The sequence below is a fragment of the Glossina fuscipes genome, unplaced genomic scaffold (assembly GCF_014805625.2).
Source record: "Glossina fuscipes isolate IAEA_lab_2018 unplaced genomic scaffold, Yale_Gfus_2 2, whole genome shotgun sequence".
Lineage (NCBI taxonomy): Eukaryota > Metazoa > Arthropoda > Insecta > Diptera > Glossinidae > Glossina > Glossina fuscipes.
Window position 1 is genome coordinate 19,117,566 of NW_023998416.1, and position 18,998 is coordinate 19,136,563.

The 18,998-nt window shown below is 34.6% G+C and overlaps 1 protein-coding gene across 1 annotated transcript; it reads left to right on the forward strand.

Moving 5' to 3' along the window:
• The first annotated feature begins 15,838 nt into the window (after positions 1 to 15,838).
• On the forward strand, positions 15,839 to 16,688 carry LOC119633011. The gene has a single exon (XM_038026197.1). The coding sequence runs from the start codon at positions 15,858 to 15,860 to the stop codon at positions 16,686 to 16,688; it is 831 nt and encodes a 276-aa protein (XP_037882125.1). The 5' UTR covers positions 15,839 to 15,857.
• The last annotated feature ends 2,310 nt before the right edge of the window (positions 16,689 to 18,998 follow it).

An 18,998-nucleotide genomic window follows, 5' to 3' on the forward strand; every position in this document is an offset into this window, starting at 1 on the left:
TGAACAGTAAAAAGCTTTCTCATATTTCTCATATTAGAGTTCAGTATAAGCTGCCATTCATTTTTACTGATTTTTTCTTTAGGAATGGTCATCTGGTGGCTCCTACATACATTTCTTGCCCTCTACCCTTCCAGCTTTAAGAAACGTTGAGAAGTTGGCGTTTATTTGTTGCTTACTTAAAAGACTCAAAATTGCGTGGGCTAATGCTGTAGAAACTTAAATTAAAATGATTGTGCGAAAATTTTCAAATCCTCTATCCTTCTTGTGAACACAACACGTACAACAACGTTGGCTTAGTTAAGTTAAAGAAATGTAGGAAGGTTTGGCGAAAAAATAAGAAAAGTTGCTTATATCTTTCTATATGTAAAAGAAGCGACCCCGGGCTATTCAGAACTGAATAAATCCAATAAACATCAAAGCAAAAGAAAAAAAGAAACAAATATAGATTCTGACCACTTTTCCTTGTTAACCGCTTACCTTTAGTGCCACTGCTATTGTGTACTTATGCAAAGCTACAGCATTGTGCTGCATTCCTCCTAAAAAAACTTTGGGCTATTCAGAAATGAGTTCTACAAACACCAAAGGAACAACACTAGACACGTAGCCGTAGTCTGAACAACATCACAAAGACATCGCAAATCGCAAGATATTCTTCGCATATTTGATTTGCGTGATTTAACTGCTTGGTGGGGTAGCGACATCGTTATGACGAAAACAAATTTTGTTTCCTTTATGACTACTGTCTGATTACAAAGCCAGAATGGGCCCTATGCAATCATTTTCCATTGCGGGTTCATGAACCTTTTTTATACCCATCACCGAAGATTGAGGGATATATTCATCTTGTCGCAACGCTCAGAAGAAAGCTTCAGAGACCCTCCTAAGTATATATATTTTTGAACAGCAATTAAATCCTGAGCCGATTTATGCATGTCCCTCTGTCCATCTGTGTAATGCCGGTTGTAAACATTCTCCTAACCGCAAAAAGAAAAAAAAAATTGTTTGAGATAATACATTATGACTGCCGAAGTAGTGCGCCACTTTAGCAATTTAACAAAAAAAAAAAGATGCACTTAACCAACTAACCAGCAAGTCCAGGAGCTTTGGCTCGATGGAAGCAACTACGACTTCAAGCATATAGTGCAAACTTTAGAAAGCTTTCTAGCAAGCGTAACTAGGCGATCAAAGAGATCTTTCAATAATACTTTGCACTAACACGCCAAGGAAAGCCTTAAACTTATTAAGAGTTGACTCAATTTAATCTTCAAATTTCATCTTTGTTAAGGTTGTGTTAAGGTTGTCTTTTAAAAGGTCAAAGAAAGTGAAAGTAAAAGGTAATATGGAAACAATTAAGAATTATTTACTGCTTAGATATTTTTCCGTCGCCAGCAAACATTGAAACAAAAAAGGAAATCAGTGGACACAACTGCTGAACGACTGATACTCTCTCTAGACTTCGTGGAACATTATGTCTAGAAGCTACGCGCTATGTACATTCAAATAAATATAAGTATAACGAGGCAATCGCACTAGCGTGGATAATTAATTTGATTTAGAAAAGAAAATTATCGAGCATCCTGTCATTCAAAAGTATTAGAGGAGCACTTGCCGTAGAAAACGTCGAGAGACATTGAAAACAGTTCGAGAAGTTTTTTTCTTGTTAATATGCCGAGAAGGTTTATTCATTATTTATTAACTGAAATTACTCAGATTAAAAGCTTGAATTACGACTTTGTAGAGAAGATCATCGATCAAACAAAGCAAAGTATTAAGAACTTTAGTCCAAAGGTTAAATTATGACAATGCAACGATTAAGATTAATCAGAAGCAAACGGCAAATTTAAAGTAAGCGGTTCAAAACATTAGTTTGCCTAAGAGATGGATGGAATCGCTAACCTTAAACGAGTTCATTAAACAATGTTCAGAATTTCTTTCATTTTTTCCCTCTTTCTTATGCAGATATGGTAGTTTCTTCTTCTTTAGAGTAGAGTAGAGTAGAGTATTGTAATTTCATTTAAAATAATTCTTACAGAGAAGCCTAAAAAGAAAAAGTAAAATCAATCTCGATCGAGTTTGTTGTTGTTTTGATTTTAAAGTCATTCTCTTAATTTATGCCATAGTCTTTTGTTTACTGAATCCCTAATCCCCGTCTGTGAATCGCTTTTAGAAAGTTGTCTTTGAGAATGTTTTCAAATATATCCTGTTTGCTTAATAATTTCCTTTTTTGCTTTTAAACGTGCACGATATGATGATGTGTGTGTGTGTGTGTGTGTGCCGGAGCATTGAATTCAATGGCAATTTATTTATAACACATATAAGATTAAATGCAGATACACACGATTCACTTTAACTGAGATTGTGTTCGAGGTTTTCTACTGTCTGTGTTCTGTCCTAAAGGAAGATGCATTAGTTGCTTCAGTTCATTGGTAACAGTCAATAGGTCCAGGTAAGTAGGTAGTTAGGCAGGTGGATCGTTGATGCTCATATTTATTTTTTTTATATAACGAAATTTTAATTTGAGTTATAAAAAAACATCGCCAAAGAGGTTATTACATTGCCACAATACGGCAAACAATGACACGAGCTTTCCTTTGTAAAATTTTCCTAAACATTTACGTTAAGCGAGGAGTGTCTAAGATTCGCAGTGAAATGTGTATAATTTTCTTACTTGTTCCATATTAAATCCTATTAAATACGATAGCACAGAGATTGGTGTCCGCAAATGAAATAAATATTCAAGGTTAACCGGAAGCACAGAGACGGCCAATTTATGTGAGTTTTACAAAAGAGAACAAAAACAAAATTGTTTACCGCTGTGTACAGTGTATACGTACGTTATAGGAAAATTGTATGAACGAAATAAAAGAATAAAAATGAAATTAAATCAATTGCTCACAACACAGCACACCTAAGCGACAATTCCTACTTCTCCGCACTGGGAAGTTTTTCATCCGGTATTATCATAGCGATGGAGCACAACTTATACACATGTATACATGAATAACTCTTGGGCAACCGGCGTCAAAACGGCATCAGAGATAATATCAGTTGGTGGTTGATTGTAGTTCCTTATCGTTGTGATGTAACACATGAGCGAACGCGTTGAGCGAAATTGTTTTATATATATATATATATATATATAAAAATCTCACCTTAAAAAGGAAAAAATTTCCCTGATATGTGTCGGTACATATGCCTGCAGGCATATGCGTGTATATGAACTTCATTATCATTATAAACAATTTATTTATTGATATATTTATTTATAAACAAGGATATATAAGGCGTATGTATGCTTACAGACACATACACACACAGGTGTAGAGATGCATTAAGTTATTCTTACTATTTATGGCTTATTCGACAGTCGCTTTCAATCAAAGCTTAAGAAAGATTCTTTCTCTTGTGTTAATCTTTATTGCATTTGTGTTGCAGGAGCCATGCAGCAACGCACATCCAACTTTATCACAAACGCAAGCACACACACACACACATATATATTTATGTATATATATACATATATGTATATTTGTATGTATATATGAAAGCGTAAATGTTCCCACTCCCGGGGGGGGACAGACGGGAAGCTTGCATTCCATTATAGTAGCACAGAATTTTATTTGCTTATATCGACATTGTTGTGCACATGAGTTTTAAATGCTTATGTATGCCCTCTGTACACACATGCACAATAAGTTTTCATTAAGTGGTGTTTTTTTTTTTTTTTATTTTTGCTTCTTTGCCTCATTATTATTCGTACATTATTTGGTTTATGTGCAGTACGCGTACGTTCGCATACAACATCTGAGTTTAAACATTAATTAAGAAAGATGTTTTTGTTGTACGCGCACATATATGCCAGTTGACTTCGTGTGTCATGTGTCAATAATAAATTGTTTTCTTTATAGTTATTCCGTTGCAGTGTATTTGTTGTTGTTGTTGTTGTTATTGTTAATTCTTGTGCTTTGCTTTTCGCTATTATTTATTGATTTACAGGAATAATGCTTTTCGAATGATTCCATTCGTAAAAGCTTGCATGCTGTTTATGAATGAAAGCACAATCCAAATTGCAATCCCATGTTCAATTATTGTTGTTGTTGGGCTATTTAATAATAAACATACGTCAACAATTATTATTTAATTGTTAACGTACAATTAGCCGGGCAACCAATATATCCTGAGACTTCGTTTATTCTTATTGAGACGGCAGAATGAGAGGATAAACATGTTTTTAACTTTCTTCTTTTGTCTTTTTTTTAGGAAAGAGACTGTAAACAAAAAAATGTATTGAGCTATGTTTATTTATATATTGTGGTTCTTCGCTAATTATGCATATTTGACCATTTTTCACGAAACATAACGCGTTTACATTCCTTTGATCCTTTCTCTCCTCTCTCTTTCTCGTAACGATTTGATTTTGATCTCGATATTAATGCTTGATAGGGATCAATCCATGATTTCTTGCTCTTCACTTTTTCAGAACACATAATGCACGATACGTAACAGAAACGACTTTATTTCATAGCCGAGAAGAGAGTGGTTTCAGTCGTAAACCTTGGCTTATTCAAGCACCTCACGCCTCAACTCATGTGATATTGATCTCTCTCGCCTTATAACTTTCCTAATAGTATGGCAACGAACACTGACGTTCCACTGGGCTGAATACAAAAAATAACTTTCATAAAATTCACACCAAAGAATCCTTCTTCCTCCCCGCGTGGACTTAAAAGAAGGGAAAGGCTATTTCTCAGGGTAATGCAGGTTTCCATGCAATGGAAAATGAGTAAAAAGGAAACAAGTGACTTTCACAACCGAAGCCGGAGCTATCCTTCACGCTGCGAACTTTTCCCATTAACCCAAACTCAAAACCCTCATTGTTCCCGACAGTTTGTCTGTATTAAAAGCTATACGGAATCCTTCGATTTTAAAATGGAGCACCATTAACAAATTAAGGGATGTGCTTCGGGTACCAAGTCATATCGGTTTATTGGGAAATGAGCAAACTGATCGAGCGGCGAAGTACGCTGCTTCTGTACCTCTAATTATGAAGTCAGGAAAAAGATGGATCTTCAAAGATACATTGGAAGACAAGTTAAAGAGAAAATTACAGAAGGAAATCTACGATACCATCATCGGCACTACTCTTCTATTAACCCGCAATTGATTGCACCTTTATATCAGCAATTGTAGACAAATTCTCACTATAAAGCACTTTCTCTGTGACTGCCTTAACTTTTCCTTGGCAAAAAGTATTGCCTTTGGACCGACTAATCCTATGGGCATTCTAAAATCAACTACAGAATAGATAATCAATGCAATATATTACTTTATTAAAACTATTATGGTCGATATCTAGAGTACTTTTATAAATTAGAGCCGATAGCCTGTGTAGCTAGTGCTCCATGTCTTTTTTTTTTTAGTCTGAGAATTTATTTCATTAGTCTATAATAATAATAATAATAATAATAATAATAATATATTTATATTCTATATTTACAATTTTTACCTTAAGAAAAACTCAAAAATTCGAGAAAAAAATTATATTAACTTATGTTGGTTCAATGACTTGGAGTCGCCGATTTTTTTCTTTATTTTCATTCTTTTACAGTTGCTCTAAGATAATGGCCAAACTTCTTTGCTTTTAAAAACAATTGCTTTCTGCGTTCATGTTCCATTGTAGACGAACTCCTTGACCAATCTGCTTCATTTTCCTTACCAACGGGCGCTCAAGATCTTCTAATGTTTTTGCTAAATTTCGGAGGGAATGTTTTTCGCAGACAGACAGGCGAACGGTCAATTATCCTCGGACCAATGCAGAATATCATATTGATTAACTTACCTTCTAAAGTGTACAAAGCTTCCTCCTGGGCATTGCAAACGTTTTCTCAAAATTTATATGACCGAACCATTCGGTGGTGACTATAAAAAGCTATTAAACAAAACTTGGACTGTAAATGCTTTTCATTTGCTCATTTGCAATAGTGATGCTACCATCGGTAAAATTGTCGAACTAATCGCAGATGATCTCTGATCTAAGGCTATGCAATATTATCTGGTAACGGATATGGGACTAGAATCAAAACATGATGCCGATGTGCATAACAGAGACAACAAAAAGGAGATTCTCGTTGCAGAATATGGGGCCGATAACGAGAATAAAGAAGGCATGGAAAGATAGGAGGAAATTTTATATGCGAACTCTATAAACTTTTCTATTTGAAAATAAATAAACTTGATATTACATAAGTAAATAGGAGGTCAACATAAAAAAAGCAAATTTACGGCTTGGCATTGACAACTTAACATGTCTCGCCCTCAAGGTTAATATAAATTCATCACTTTTTGATTTTTAAAATATTTCGGACATAAGTTGTTGGTCGCGTTGTCGGGTTGTCTGCTAAGGTCCATATATTTACCTCTTTTTTCTTTATCATATTTTTAACTCATTCTTTTATCTAATCTTACAACGCCTCTATGGAAAGTCTTAGCACTTATGGCCAAGCTCTTCAGTTTTGTAAATTAATGTACAATCGCTCGGATAATCGTGGATTAACCGGAAATCAGAGAGAGCCTTTTCTCAAAGCAGGAAGATCAACTTCCTTGATGACAGGCGATTTGAGGTGAGGGCTGCCTTATATTGACAACACTTTTGTCTACAGCAAGATTTACAGAGTGTCACTGAAATATTACCTTTAAAGGGAGGTAAAACACTTACTATAATGCCAATCTACGCGTGGCAACGGAATGAGATGGGGTTTTGGTCTTTCCAATAATCGCTATAGGGTAGCAAATAGAAGGATTTTCTCCTCTTATTTTCCACGAATTAGCGTAACTAATAGCTGTGAGGATAACACTTGGAGGCTAAGATTGCGTCGTTATGTTTTTTGTTGACATTAACGTCCGTTAAATTTAAATTATTGCTAGAAAACTGTAGGGGACAGGTAAAATCACCTCAGTCGAGAATGGGCGACATTCTACTGAAACTTATCACATAAACATAGTTTCAATTCCCTTAGACGTTTCAAATCCTATTTATTTAGTTCTTTTTTTTTTTTTAAATAAATTATATTTTTTTAAATTGTTTTTAAAATTTAATTAACTTTTCTTTGGAAAAATTTTGCAAATTTCTCCTTTCTAAACGTGATGTGTGACTGTTGTTGTTTGTGGTTATTGCTGCCAGTTTTGTTGCTCTTGTTGTTCTGTGCTTGTGTAAAATTGAATTATTATTAGAATCATCATCATGTGAATGGAATTTCAATTATCAACAGGAACTTGTTTACTTTCAACTTGATTGTGTACAATAGTAGTCGAATACAAAAAAAAACGAAAAAAAAAAAAATAATAAAACAAAAAAAAAAATAAAAATAAAAAGCAAGGAGAATAAAAGGAAATTCTAAAACAAAATTTCTGTGTCACATACATGTCTATGCATGTTCTTGCATTTGCACACAACTTACACGTACGTAAAAATCCACATGACCCACAAATTAATACTTATTTTAGCATTAAGCACCTGAAAGCCTTTCTAATTGAATTGTGATCGATCAGACAGCATATAATTCTCATATGATACACGTATATAACAACGTAAATGCATGAATGTAGGCGTATTTGTGGCCAAGTTGGGAGGCACACATCAGATTAACACATGTGCAATTATGGATGTTTACTAAGCTAGTAATTGAAATAAAATAATATCTCGTACATACTGCCATTTATATCTAAGGAGAGAAAGAGAGAGAGAGAGAGAGACAAAGAGAGAAGCAGCATGTACAGGATAACATATGGATAGGTAGTCCAAAGGCTTTATTTGCTGCTGTGCAACTAAAAGAAATTTGATAAACATTTTTCCCTTTTTGTTTTAAACATTTAAATGCTTTGCCACTCTCGTTATAAGTGCAGTCAGGTGCTAGTATTGGTCTTTAGAAGTCATTCTTAATTGCATTATATATGTTCGTACGGTCACAGATTCCATTTTATATTGAACCAAGGCATGGAAATACTTGTATACACATACTATCTGTAGCAGACATTGTCTCTCTCTTTTGATTTGTGAACTTTAAATCGATAAAATTTGTGTTATCCTTCGAACATCTATCTATTAACGTATGAATGAATATTCTACGTATTTATTGTATGCTTTTAGATCGTTATACTCCGTACGCATCACACAAAAAAGATTTGATAAGTTTGCATAGATATGTGCAGCACTCGTTTCTATTGTATGGCCTCCTAAAGTGTTTGTTCGTCAGTTTATTCTAGCCGTTCGATTAGGAGGCTTAACCTTGAGATCAGCAAGGATAGCCGAATAGAAAAGGATTGCGATTAACAAGTCGATGTTCAGCGGATACTCTTCGTAGTAGCTGTTAGCGATTGATCGTAAATCCACTAGCCAGCGGCCGTCACTTCCCTGTCTCTCGTCTTCCCTATCTTTCTTTCCTAACTTCTTTTTGACAGCCACTGTGTCATCTTTTTATCCAGATTGTTCCTCAGCAATACAGTTACTCCAACACAAAATGGATTTGATAATTTAGTATAATCTCTGCGACTCTACGATTTTATCGAAGCATAGAGAGGTGTATAATTCGTCGTTGCTCCAGATTTTCTGTCTAAATTTAAGCTTATTTCTATACTTACTGGTCTTCGTCTAATTCTAGAGTCTACATTTCCTAACTCAACGACTAAAGGTTACGCTTTTAGTCGTTGGATAAATAACAATTATATGAATTCTCAGGGTTGGATAAGCCTGGACGTCTTTACCCTGGGTAAGTACAAAGGAGAAAATGCTGTTGCCTTTTTGCTTACACCAACGTTTGACTTGATTGACTCGATCCGTTTAATAACCGCATCCCACAGTCGTTTGGTAGAATTTTCCTAGTTCCATGTTATACCCTCACATATACGTGCTCACCATGAAAATCGATGGCTGCCGAACTGTTACTTATAAATAACTTTGTCATTGGGTTTTGTATGAAATAAGTTTCAATTGTTTACAAGCCGTCGTTCGATGTATAAAGAGATGGATAACCTTGACGACGGATTTCATTCTGTTTTAAACCACGCGAAAATGCAGCTGGGAGCACCGCAGAAATAATGTTAGTTTGGAGTAAATATGCAGTAAGCTAAGAAACACTTAGAAGTCAGCTTGCGAGATTTCATTCAGAAAAATTTCACTCTTGAGAACGATGAAGATTGGCATACGTTCGTCTGTCTACAATAATAGCAATCTAAGAAGTGATCTTCAATTCCTTCTAGTTAGAGGCAGGTTCAGATCGATACAGACGTACCTAGAAGCTCAGAAAATAGATCGGTAATTATCTCGCCTCGAAGGGGCGATGTGCCTATCGCGAAAGCATCCGTATGCTACCCGTTAAGAGGCAAAGGACCATAGACAGCGACGATGAGTATTTCGATTATTAAGCTTGGTAACAAGTATATTTCAAACAAAGTTGAATTTTATCAACAAATGGACTGAATTTATTTCTACGCCTATTATGACTTCCGGTTATAGGATCTACAAATTATTTCCAATAATCCTTATCAGTAAGTATTATATATACGTATTAATAATTATTCCAACTATTATAATATTTATGCCCTACACCATGTGTGGTGCGTTCGTGCGGACGTATGTAACACGCAGAAGGGCATAAGATAGATCCAACTTCTTCTACTAGTCAGAATCGTAATGTGAAACTAACTTAGGCTGTCTATCCGTCTGATGTCTGTCCGCGTAATATTTGGTGTGCAAGCTACAGATCGCAATTCTTGCAATATTTTAGTGAAGCTTGGCGCAGTGACGTGTTTTGACCCAACGACGAACGCTATTGAAAATGGTTCGAATCAGTTCACCTTTTCGCCCACTCCGAATATAACGACCTACGATGAAAAGTCGTTATATGGAAAAAAATTATAATTTGCAACATTTTTCGTCAAAAGTGGCTAAGTAATAGTAATTTGGCATTCTAAATTGTTTTGAAAGCTTTAGACCGGCGAGGGCATTTTTGAAACCCCTCCCATCAAATGAAAACTAAAGTTCATGCGACCAAAAGATATAATTTTTAATTCGTCATAATGAAAATTTTTTCATAATAGTAATTTAATACAAAAAGATTAACTGTACCAAACTTGTACCATCTCGGTCTATTTTTTGAGTCCTACCCTAACAAGGATTTTCAAGAAAATTGATCCTTTGAAAATTGAGTCGTAACAGTAATTTCGTGCAAAAATTAACTCTACAAAATGTTGACCATCTATGCCTACTATTGGATCCTATGCCCTATGTAGGGATTAAACTTGTGCTATATTAGGTTGCAAGAAACAAGGTAACAAAGTTTTCTATTCTATAATAAACCTAAGAATTGTGTTAAACAATGCATTATAGGGTATTTAATGGTAGGCATTGCTCGACTGTAATATTCTTACTTGTTTTATCTTCTATTCTGTCAAAGGAAACCTTAATTGATCGAACTTGTGGGCTGATCCAAAATCGTCTTCCTATTTGAGGCTTTCGTTTTTAATTACAATTATTTTTTTATATATTTTTAATGCAGAACTTACCGGGCTGTTACTTATTATTCGAATTGTGTGTAGGGTACCTAATGCCACACTTACCCCGATTACAATGCCTTGAATTTTTTATTCAAACGTAAAACTTTACTTTTCTTTCATAATCCCATCTTTATTTTTCTCTCTGTTCCTATTTTGTGTTTTTCTTTATTTTTACACTATCGCCTATTCAGGATCATTCATTGAAATGATTAAAAGAAAATGCCAAGCCTAACGTATACATTTTGCATAATTTAACATTTTGATGATGTTTCATATTCGATTGATATAAAATCGAAAAACTGAGATAGATGTCAAAGGAATTCTTTTCAATGAAAAAATTAATGAATGAATGAACTAACTAAGAGATGAATCATAGATGAGGAAAGGAAAGAGTTATCGAAAAATCAATGTAATATTAGCAAAATAGATGTGCATTCATTATCTTTGTTAGCATATTTAATTAATCTACGAGCACAAAACCCGATCTTTATCTTTTCCTCTATACCTTGGTCTTCTTCTAATTAGCTGCAGTTATAAAGGAATATTTAAACTAATGGCCTAGCGTTTCTAAGCATTCTGCCATCTTTTAGTGCATTTTTGGTATTCTGGCCTTTAATTATAAATACGCGGACATGACATAATTGTGCTCTTTACTCAATCAGCTGCTAAGCATTTCTATTACAATAACAAAGAATCGTCAATAAGAATAGCGGCACATTTTTTACGCGAATTTTTTGTTTAAATGTTCTTTTTTTCTTTTTTGTTGTAGAGCCGACAGGTGTGCTAGACATACCTGACATATCGATTGATGATAGCATTTTTGGTCCAGCCAGCAATAAACGGGGGCGACTTTCATCAAGTGGCGATGAATAGTTGCGAAATTGATTTTTAATTCCAATTTGAATTCTTATACGTTGTACGTATGTACACAATTTTCTTTGTACAATGAATTCAACCTTTTTTTTATGAATTCAATCGAACTTTTTTTTTGGTTGCAATAAAAAAATCGCGAGAATAAAACTTCATCAGAAAAGTTAACCCCTATAAAATGAAGCCATAAAATGCCGAACAAATCAAAACATAGCATATAATTTAAAAACTTTGAATTTTAATAAAGCTCTTTGCAAAAACAATAACAATAACAGCAATGGCTTTTTGTGCTTAGTAATAAAAGGGGTAACCCTTTTTATTTGTCTATGGCTTACTGGAGGAATATACACAAAAACAAAATTATATATCCTTCAATGAAATGAAATCTAAAAATAATTCATAGATGGGCGTCCGTTCATTCGCCTGCTTTTGAACCGTCCAAAGTACACAGTTCTGCACAAAAGTCCATAAGTCCGAAAAGATCCAAGAAGAGGCTTCTATTCCTCCATTAAGGTACTTACGGTAATATCTTAAGTTGTCCTAGTTATGTTTATTGGAGATTTTACTTACGATATTAGAAATTCCTTGAGAGAGAAGATGAGTTCAACAAATTCATTATTTAAAATAAAAAAAAATTGTTAATTTGTTTGTTTTTCTTTGCCAGGCGGTGAGTATCTAAGAATCGTTTTAAATGCGAATATAATTTTCTTTGTTCTATCCTCGGTAAGAAAAAGAGGCGCTCGCGTAAATATGTAGAAAGGCAATAAACCCAAAAGAGGAGCTCGCAATTTTTTTTTTTTTTTTTTTTTTTTTGTAAATTTTGCATTTACTCCAACATAAATATATAAGCGGAGGGGTACAAACTAAAAAAAAAAAAACAAGAAGGGAAAAAATATTTTACCATCATAATGAGTGCGAGAGATTTATACTGTTTTTCATTTTGTAGTTAAATTCATCGAATTTCCTGTTAGTCTCCGCCATTTTCCCAACGGCGAATACATTTCCCTTAGTCGTGTTGCTGGGACTGAACTGGTCAACCCTCGAACATAGACGGTTTTAAATGCAAGTTGAACAAACTCGATCAACTTCTCTGCTCCTTTCTGCTGTTCGGTGGTTTGCCTATGTGTTAAGTACTTCCTTGTCTCTTGCATTCGGGTAGAAAGTGAATTAAAACAACAACAGCACAAACAACGGCCAAAGTGAACGTTGCGGTTTTTGACCAAATATTTTTTCCCTTAATGCCTTTCCCTGTTCATAAATAAAATGATGAAAAAATTAAAAGAATTCTCATTAAAAATCGTTTTTAGAGAAGAACTTTATTTTATTGTTTACTGTCTCTGACAATGGTTGAAGCAAAGTTGTTAATGATGATGTAAAATGCATTTGAAACATGTTGTTATTGCCAGATTTTATTACTTTATTTACTCTTTCTCCTGCTTTTTTTTACTCTGCCCTCAGCTCCGCGTTTGCCTGACTGGCCCGCTATATGTTAAATAAAATTTTGTATAAAAAGCAAAAATTAAATGAATTTTTCTGCTCTTTTCCACAACGCGTTTAAATGAAAACAAAATCACTGTAAAAATCAATTTGAATTGTTTTGATCAATCGACCTAACAAATATTTCATCAATTTCGTAAACATCTTTGTGAAGGTTAATTATGCATCCTGCCTGAATGAATAGTGGTTTATGTACCTATTCAGTCAATTAGTCTTCATCGGACTAATTAATGAAAAATTTGCAGACCTTTGCAATTTTGGTGCTTATTAGTTGCTTTGCTTCTCTCAACGCTAAACTAAATTTTATGGTGTTATGTAGCATTACTGTTAATTTGAAAAAGAATTCCTTGCTCAAATAATCAGCTGCCATCATACGGACAAGTACAAGAAAAGAAAAATATAATAAACAAATGACGGAATAGACGCATTACAACCTTCAAGATTAAAAGTAGATTGATACGTATTTTCTAAAATAATAACACAATGCATTTAAGGCGAATTAAAACGCCCAGCTAGTTGAGAAAGTAAGAGCACAATAGTCGGACAAGGCCGACCTTTAGATACCCTAGACAACTTCACCTCATATATAGTAATTCATTCATTTCCGCGATAATACACCACAAATTATACATAATTTTTTTGGTAAAGGCACCCTTCCCATTTTGTGCGATATTCAATACATCAACTACCACAGCAAACTTCATTTACTTGTCAAAGATTTAATTATTTTTCAGTTGCTTCTGTCATAAAAAACCAAGAGTAGGACTTTCTCGGCATATAAGATCTTGCTTCTACCTCGAGACTCTCCGTATATGATGGGGTTAAAAAATGTACCTATATGATACAAAGTCCCCGTTAACGCTTATGTAACGTTGCTAGTACATATCCAAAATTATACCTTTTTGACAATATATATTATAACAAGATTTTTATGCGATGATGGATATGGATCTATTTTCCACGTCATCTTCTTGATCCAAATTTGATGCGGTAATATTTTATATCAAATTAATCCACCATTTTCAATAAAAATATATGAAAAAATTTTTCATGTAAGGCCTTATTTTTCTTTAGAACACTTGTATTGGATGGAATCAAAAAATAGACCTACGAAGCCCAAATTCAGTCAATTATTATTATGAACAAATTCTCATCAAGAAATATCTAAAATTACTCCCTTTTAACATGTAAGGATTCAGATTTTATAACAGGGATTATACGCTAGGAGATTAAAAAATTTCCCCATCCGATCAAAATTTTTCACACCGACATAGAATGCCGAATCAGGTAACGTTTTTTGTCGCAAAATTCTGAGCATTACAGCCTTTTTTTATACAATATTTCAAAACGAGGCGTCATAAGAGGAAAGAAATCAGACGGACAGACAAACTTAAATCAATTCATAATCATTTTCTGCATAATGGCGGGGCTGTTTTAAGACATTCTAAATGTTGCATACCAACAAATATAACATACCCTTTACTACAAGTGGTGCAGGGCATAACAATGAGTCTGTACGTAATTAAAAATATTAACAAAATTTTTACGCAGATCAGTTTTTAGTGCTTCTTAAGAGACTCGAAATTTAAATTCATGAAATTCATTCAAGAAAAAATGTCAGAGCGCTTTTCATCGAAATATAAACATATTTTTATTGTACTTTAAAAGGAACTTTGTTAACCAAAATGTGTAGTCATTTGGCCGATAATCTTTTGATGTGTGAGAATGGTTGTCGAAAAAAGAAATGATCCTGCCCTAGCCAGTTTCTCTCCATTTTTGACTTAGAAGACCTTAAAAGTATGTTTTATTTGTCCAATTGGGGAAATTATGTCTTTTTGCCAAGCAATTCCGCAAGAGTAGCCGAGGAGATAAGAGTCGTGCCGACCGGGTCGGTAATTAATCCTATTGTGAGCACTCAGTAAGTAAAGGCATAACACTTACCGATCGGTTTTGCCGCGCACTTCCCTCATCTCTATTCCTCGCCGGTTATTTATTACTAGCTTGCTGTAACCCGATGATGGTCTTACACCAGTATGAGTTTATCAAACCAAAATATCGATCGGCTTTGCTTTTATATTTAGTCAAAGTTTGATTCCGCAGCGATATCATTAAATGACGTATGCCTCTATGTATACTCTCATGTTGCTTTGGAAGTCAAGTCGCTCCTACTTCTCTATTCCTTGCCTCTTCTTTATAAATAGCATGACGTAATTTGATGATGGTCTTACATGAGTATAAGTATATGAAACCAAAATATCGATCGTCTCTCCTTCTATATTTAATCAATGTCTGGTTCCACAGCGATATCATGAAATGACATGTGCCTCCATGTGTATTCTCACATTGTTTTTGAAGTCTATTCGCTTCTACGAAGGCATCCATTTCTCGTTCCGAAAAATTTTTAATTGTTCTTTTCATTTATTCTTTGATATAAAATTTTATATTGCATTATCCCGTTTTCCTCTTGTCGTGCTCAACAGGTACTCGTAACCATCGATAATCGTAACGAATTTTAAAAGTAATTCACTTTACTTCTTATTATATTTAATTCTTTCTATTTCGATCTAATATTTATGGTGTTAAGCCATTTAGTTTCATGAATAAAGGGAATATGTAACCAGTGGCCGCATATACCGTTAATGCAGGTAAAGTTAGTTACTTCTGTGTATATGTTTCTAGAATTTGCTAAAATTCTACCAAACGAAATGAGAAAAACCCGAATTTTCTAAAATATCGTAAATAAATATTTCGCGGAAAAATTAGATTAGCGTATCGCCCTTGTACATAGTTATTCTTTGTTTTCAGGGATTAGTGTACGCAGGCAAATATTAGCTTGTGTAGCAAATAATATAAAAGAGAGCGAAAAACCAGAGACATTTTCATTCTTTGTAAAGACTTTGCAACAGAAAGTACATATATCACCAGCAACGAGATTGAAAATGGAAATGGTTAACGAGACGCAAAATAGAGTAAGCGAGTTACGAGAAGATGAAATACTTGGCAGCTACAGCAAACGCATTGGATTAGTTCACTGCATACGCCATATTTATCGCTTATACAACAGACGTATGCCTATGCCATCGAATTCAATTACTTCAAGTCGGCTGCAAACCCGTTATGTTCTCGATAAGGTAATGACATTGCCAAGCTTGACACGTCGCAAAGCGGCAAAGGAACGTATTAAGCGACGTCTCATTTTTGATGGAAAGATTGCAGGACGTAAGACCTGTCCGCCGAAAAGAAGAACAACTGAATGGACTGAGGTTGCTTTTCATAAACGCACCAGACCATTAGGTGTAGTGATGCGAAGACGTCGTAATTTCTTGAAATGCCATCAAAAACAATCAAACCCGCATGAATTCTATGAAAGTTTTTCAATAGATGGAGAAATCTCAACATCATCATGCCCGTTAGTAGCATTCATGCCGCCTCAAGATCAAAACGGTGAGAGCCGTAAGCTAACCCTACCTGATCAAGGTGTTATCGACAGGTGCCAACCACGTTGCGGTCGGGCTCGAAGATATTCCTCAACAACTTCAGACAGCCAATCATCAGTCGAGCAATCGGAACCAGAGTTTAATACGAAAGCCTATCAGACCAAAAAACTGCAGGAAGCCGTGTTACAAAAACAATATCATGAGCGAAGCGTGGCCAATGCAAAAATACTAGAAGCCTCCGTACGATCGGTATTATATTTAGAAGCTCTAGTGGACTTAATGGCTAAGCAAGACAGAGAAATTTCACAGAAATTTAAAGGCAAATTAGTTTAATTAAATAAAACGAAATCAAGTTCAGATGCAATTTTTTGCTTAAATACATTTAGCGGCTTTTTTGGTCTCATTTCAAATGAATTCGTTTTCAGCTTCTCTACTGGTTATCGTTTATTTTGCTAATATTTTTATAGCTTTTCTCAATTTTTGCATCAAGTGAAACAATATTTTGCCTCATCAATGTATTTGAGATACTTGGAACTCAAATTTATATGATTCTGTGAATGTTTTGTTTACATTCATTTGCATAACATTTACCACCACTGTTCAAAGAATGCCAGTCCCTCAGTCCGGATCAAAAAAAAAAAATAAATGTATAAACAAAGTAAACCAGAGATGAATTAGTGAATGAAAAATACATTAGTTTGTAGAAATATTTCGTGTGGCCTCAATATGCAAATGCGTATCTATGCCTTAGCGTTGCTCATTGACAATTCATAGTTGTGACGAAATGTGCAAAACGCTACCTTAGGAAAGACAAAAGAGAGAGAGAGAGAGAAGAAAAAAAATAATAATAAATTACGGCTTAAATTAATTTTTTTCAAAAATTCGTCAACTGCTTAGAAACTTCTTGCACTTCTTAGTAAATCTCATACTTTAAGCGAAATAATGTTTTTTCCTTTAAGAGGGAAATCCACAACAAATTATAAAAAGAAATTTTCGTTTTTGTTGCTGTTGACTTAAGAGATGCTTTGAATCTTTCAGAATATGCGGAAAAATACTTAATGTCTGCGGAGAGTTTTTCGCTTAAAATTTATAGCTCTTCGAAAAGGTTGCTAGTACTGGAGGTAGGAGATTGAAGGTTAATATGTAAACATTTGGAAAGTCAGTTGTATGTCCCAGGTCTATTCACTCTACACTATGTACTATGTACTATATAATGCACAGAGCACACAACAAGCTGTGTATGCTAAAGGGACAAAATTCCCGATTAGGACGAACCGAAAATTTAGAGTAGCCTTACATGCCTGAAAAATAAGTAACGTCATCTGCACATTACACTGCTTTAGTAGCCTACATATAGAACCCACATGCTATGGTGGCAGTAGCTAGTTTTTTTTTGGACTGATGACTTAAGTATCAGTTTCGGTACTTTTTATAATTCTCTTTACATTGCTCAACCACACCTCAGTAAAGATTCAAATCTCCGAAAATCTGAACTGTCTGGTAGGGCTAGCCGCAATTCAATGAATAGTAATGGCGGATTATGATAAATCAGCCATGAGTGTGACACCTTGCACTCAAAATAAGCGTCAACTTACGCTTGCTCTCAATGAGATTCATTGGTAAATACACGAACGCTCTGAAGTTTAACGTGACGAGAAATCCTAATCTTCTTAGACCAATAGAGACTGATTAAATCCTGATCACCAGGGTAAGAGACCGATAGTCGTGTGCACATCCTTTTGAAGGTGAGATTAATCTAACAACTCTGGTTTTCTGTAGATAAAGAGACCGTTGGCAATGTACCTACCTACGACGTTAGCTCTTTGCTAGTTATATGGGCCACTGTTATCCTAAGGTCCCCGAGAGCGCAGATATTGTCTATCATCACTAATACAGATTAATTAAATAACGCTTGGAATTATTGTAGTTTTTCGCCCTTTTGAAAACATTAAAACAAGTCTTACAATGGTTCTTGACCAAGCTTGCCTTGGTGTAAGCGAAATTCAAATTAAAGTAATTCGAATTTAGTTTAATTAATCAATAAATTAAAAATAAATAATAAAGAATGAATTTTAGCAAATGAATTTTATTTCACCCGGTCACTTCTATGTGACATGTGACGCTTTTATGTCTTTCCGTCTGTCTAATGTCTGCTGTCAACATTCTCCTGGTCACAAAAATGAACCTATCGATTTCAAATTTGTCGGAAGCATACGAAATTGTTGCAGGCAGGTTGATGTTGAAAATAGGCCAAATCGGTCGAAGGGCAGGCCCACCGTGCTACGTAAAGCGTACTATTTGCAAAAGGAATAAGAAATCTTTTTCTGATCATTACTCGCGAACTAAAGGATATAAATATACAAAAATTTGAACGTGTATTCTATGGATGATGCTGTAATAGATTGGGAAAAATTTGAATCACGCCTAATCAATATTATATTATATTAAAAGTTAATTTTGTTCGAATACCTCTACAGCGAGCAGAAACTAGCTGGAGGAATCCCATAGAGTATACAAATTCTTGTCCAGTTTCACATATGGAATGCACTTAAGCATGTCCGTCTCTTCGCTTGTAGCGAAAATGAAGATATCGGCTTCAAATTTGGAAAAGATTTTGAGAGTAACCTAAATTTTTCAAAAGAC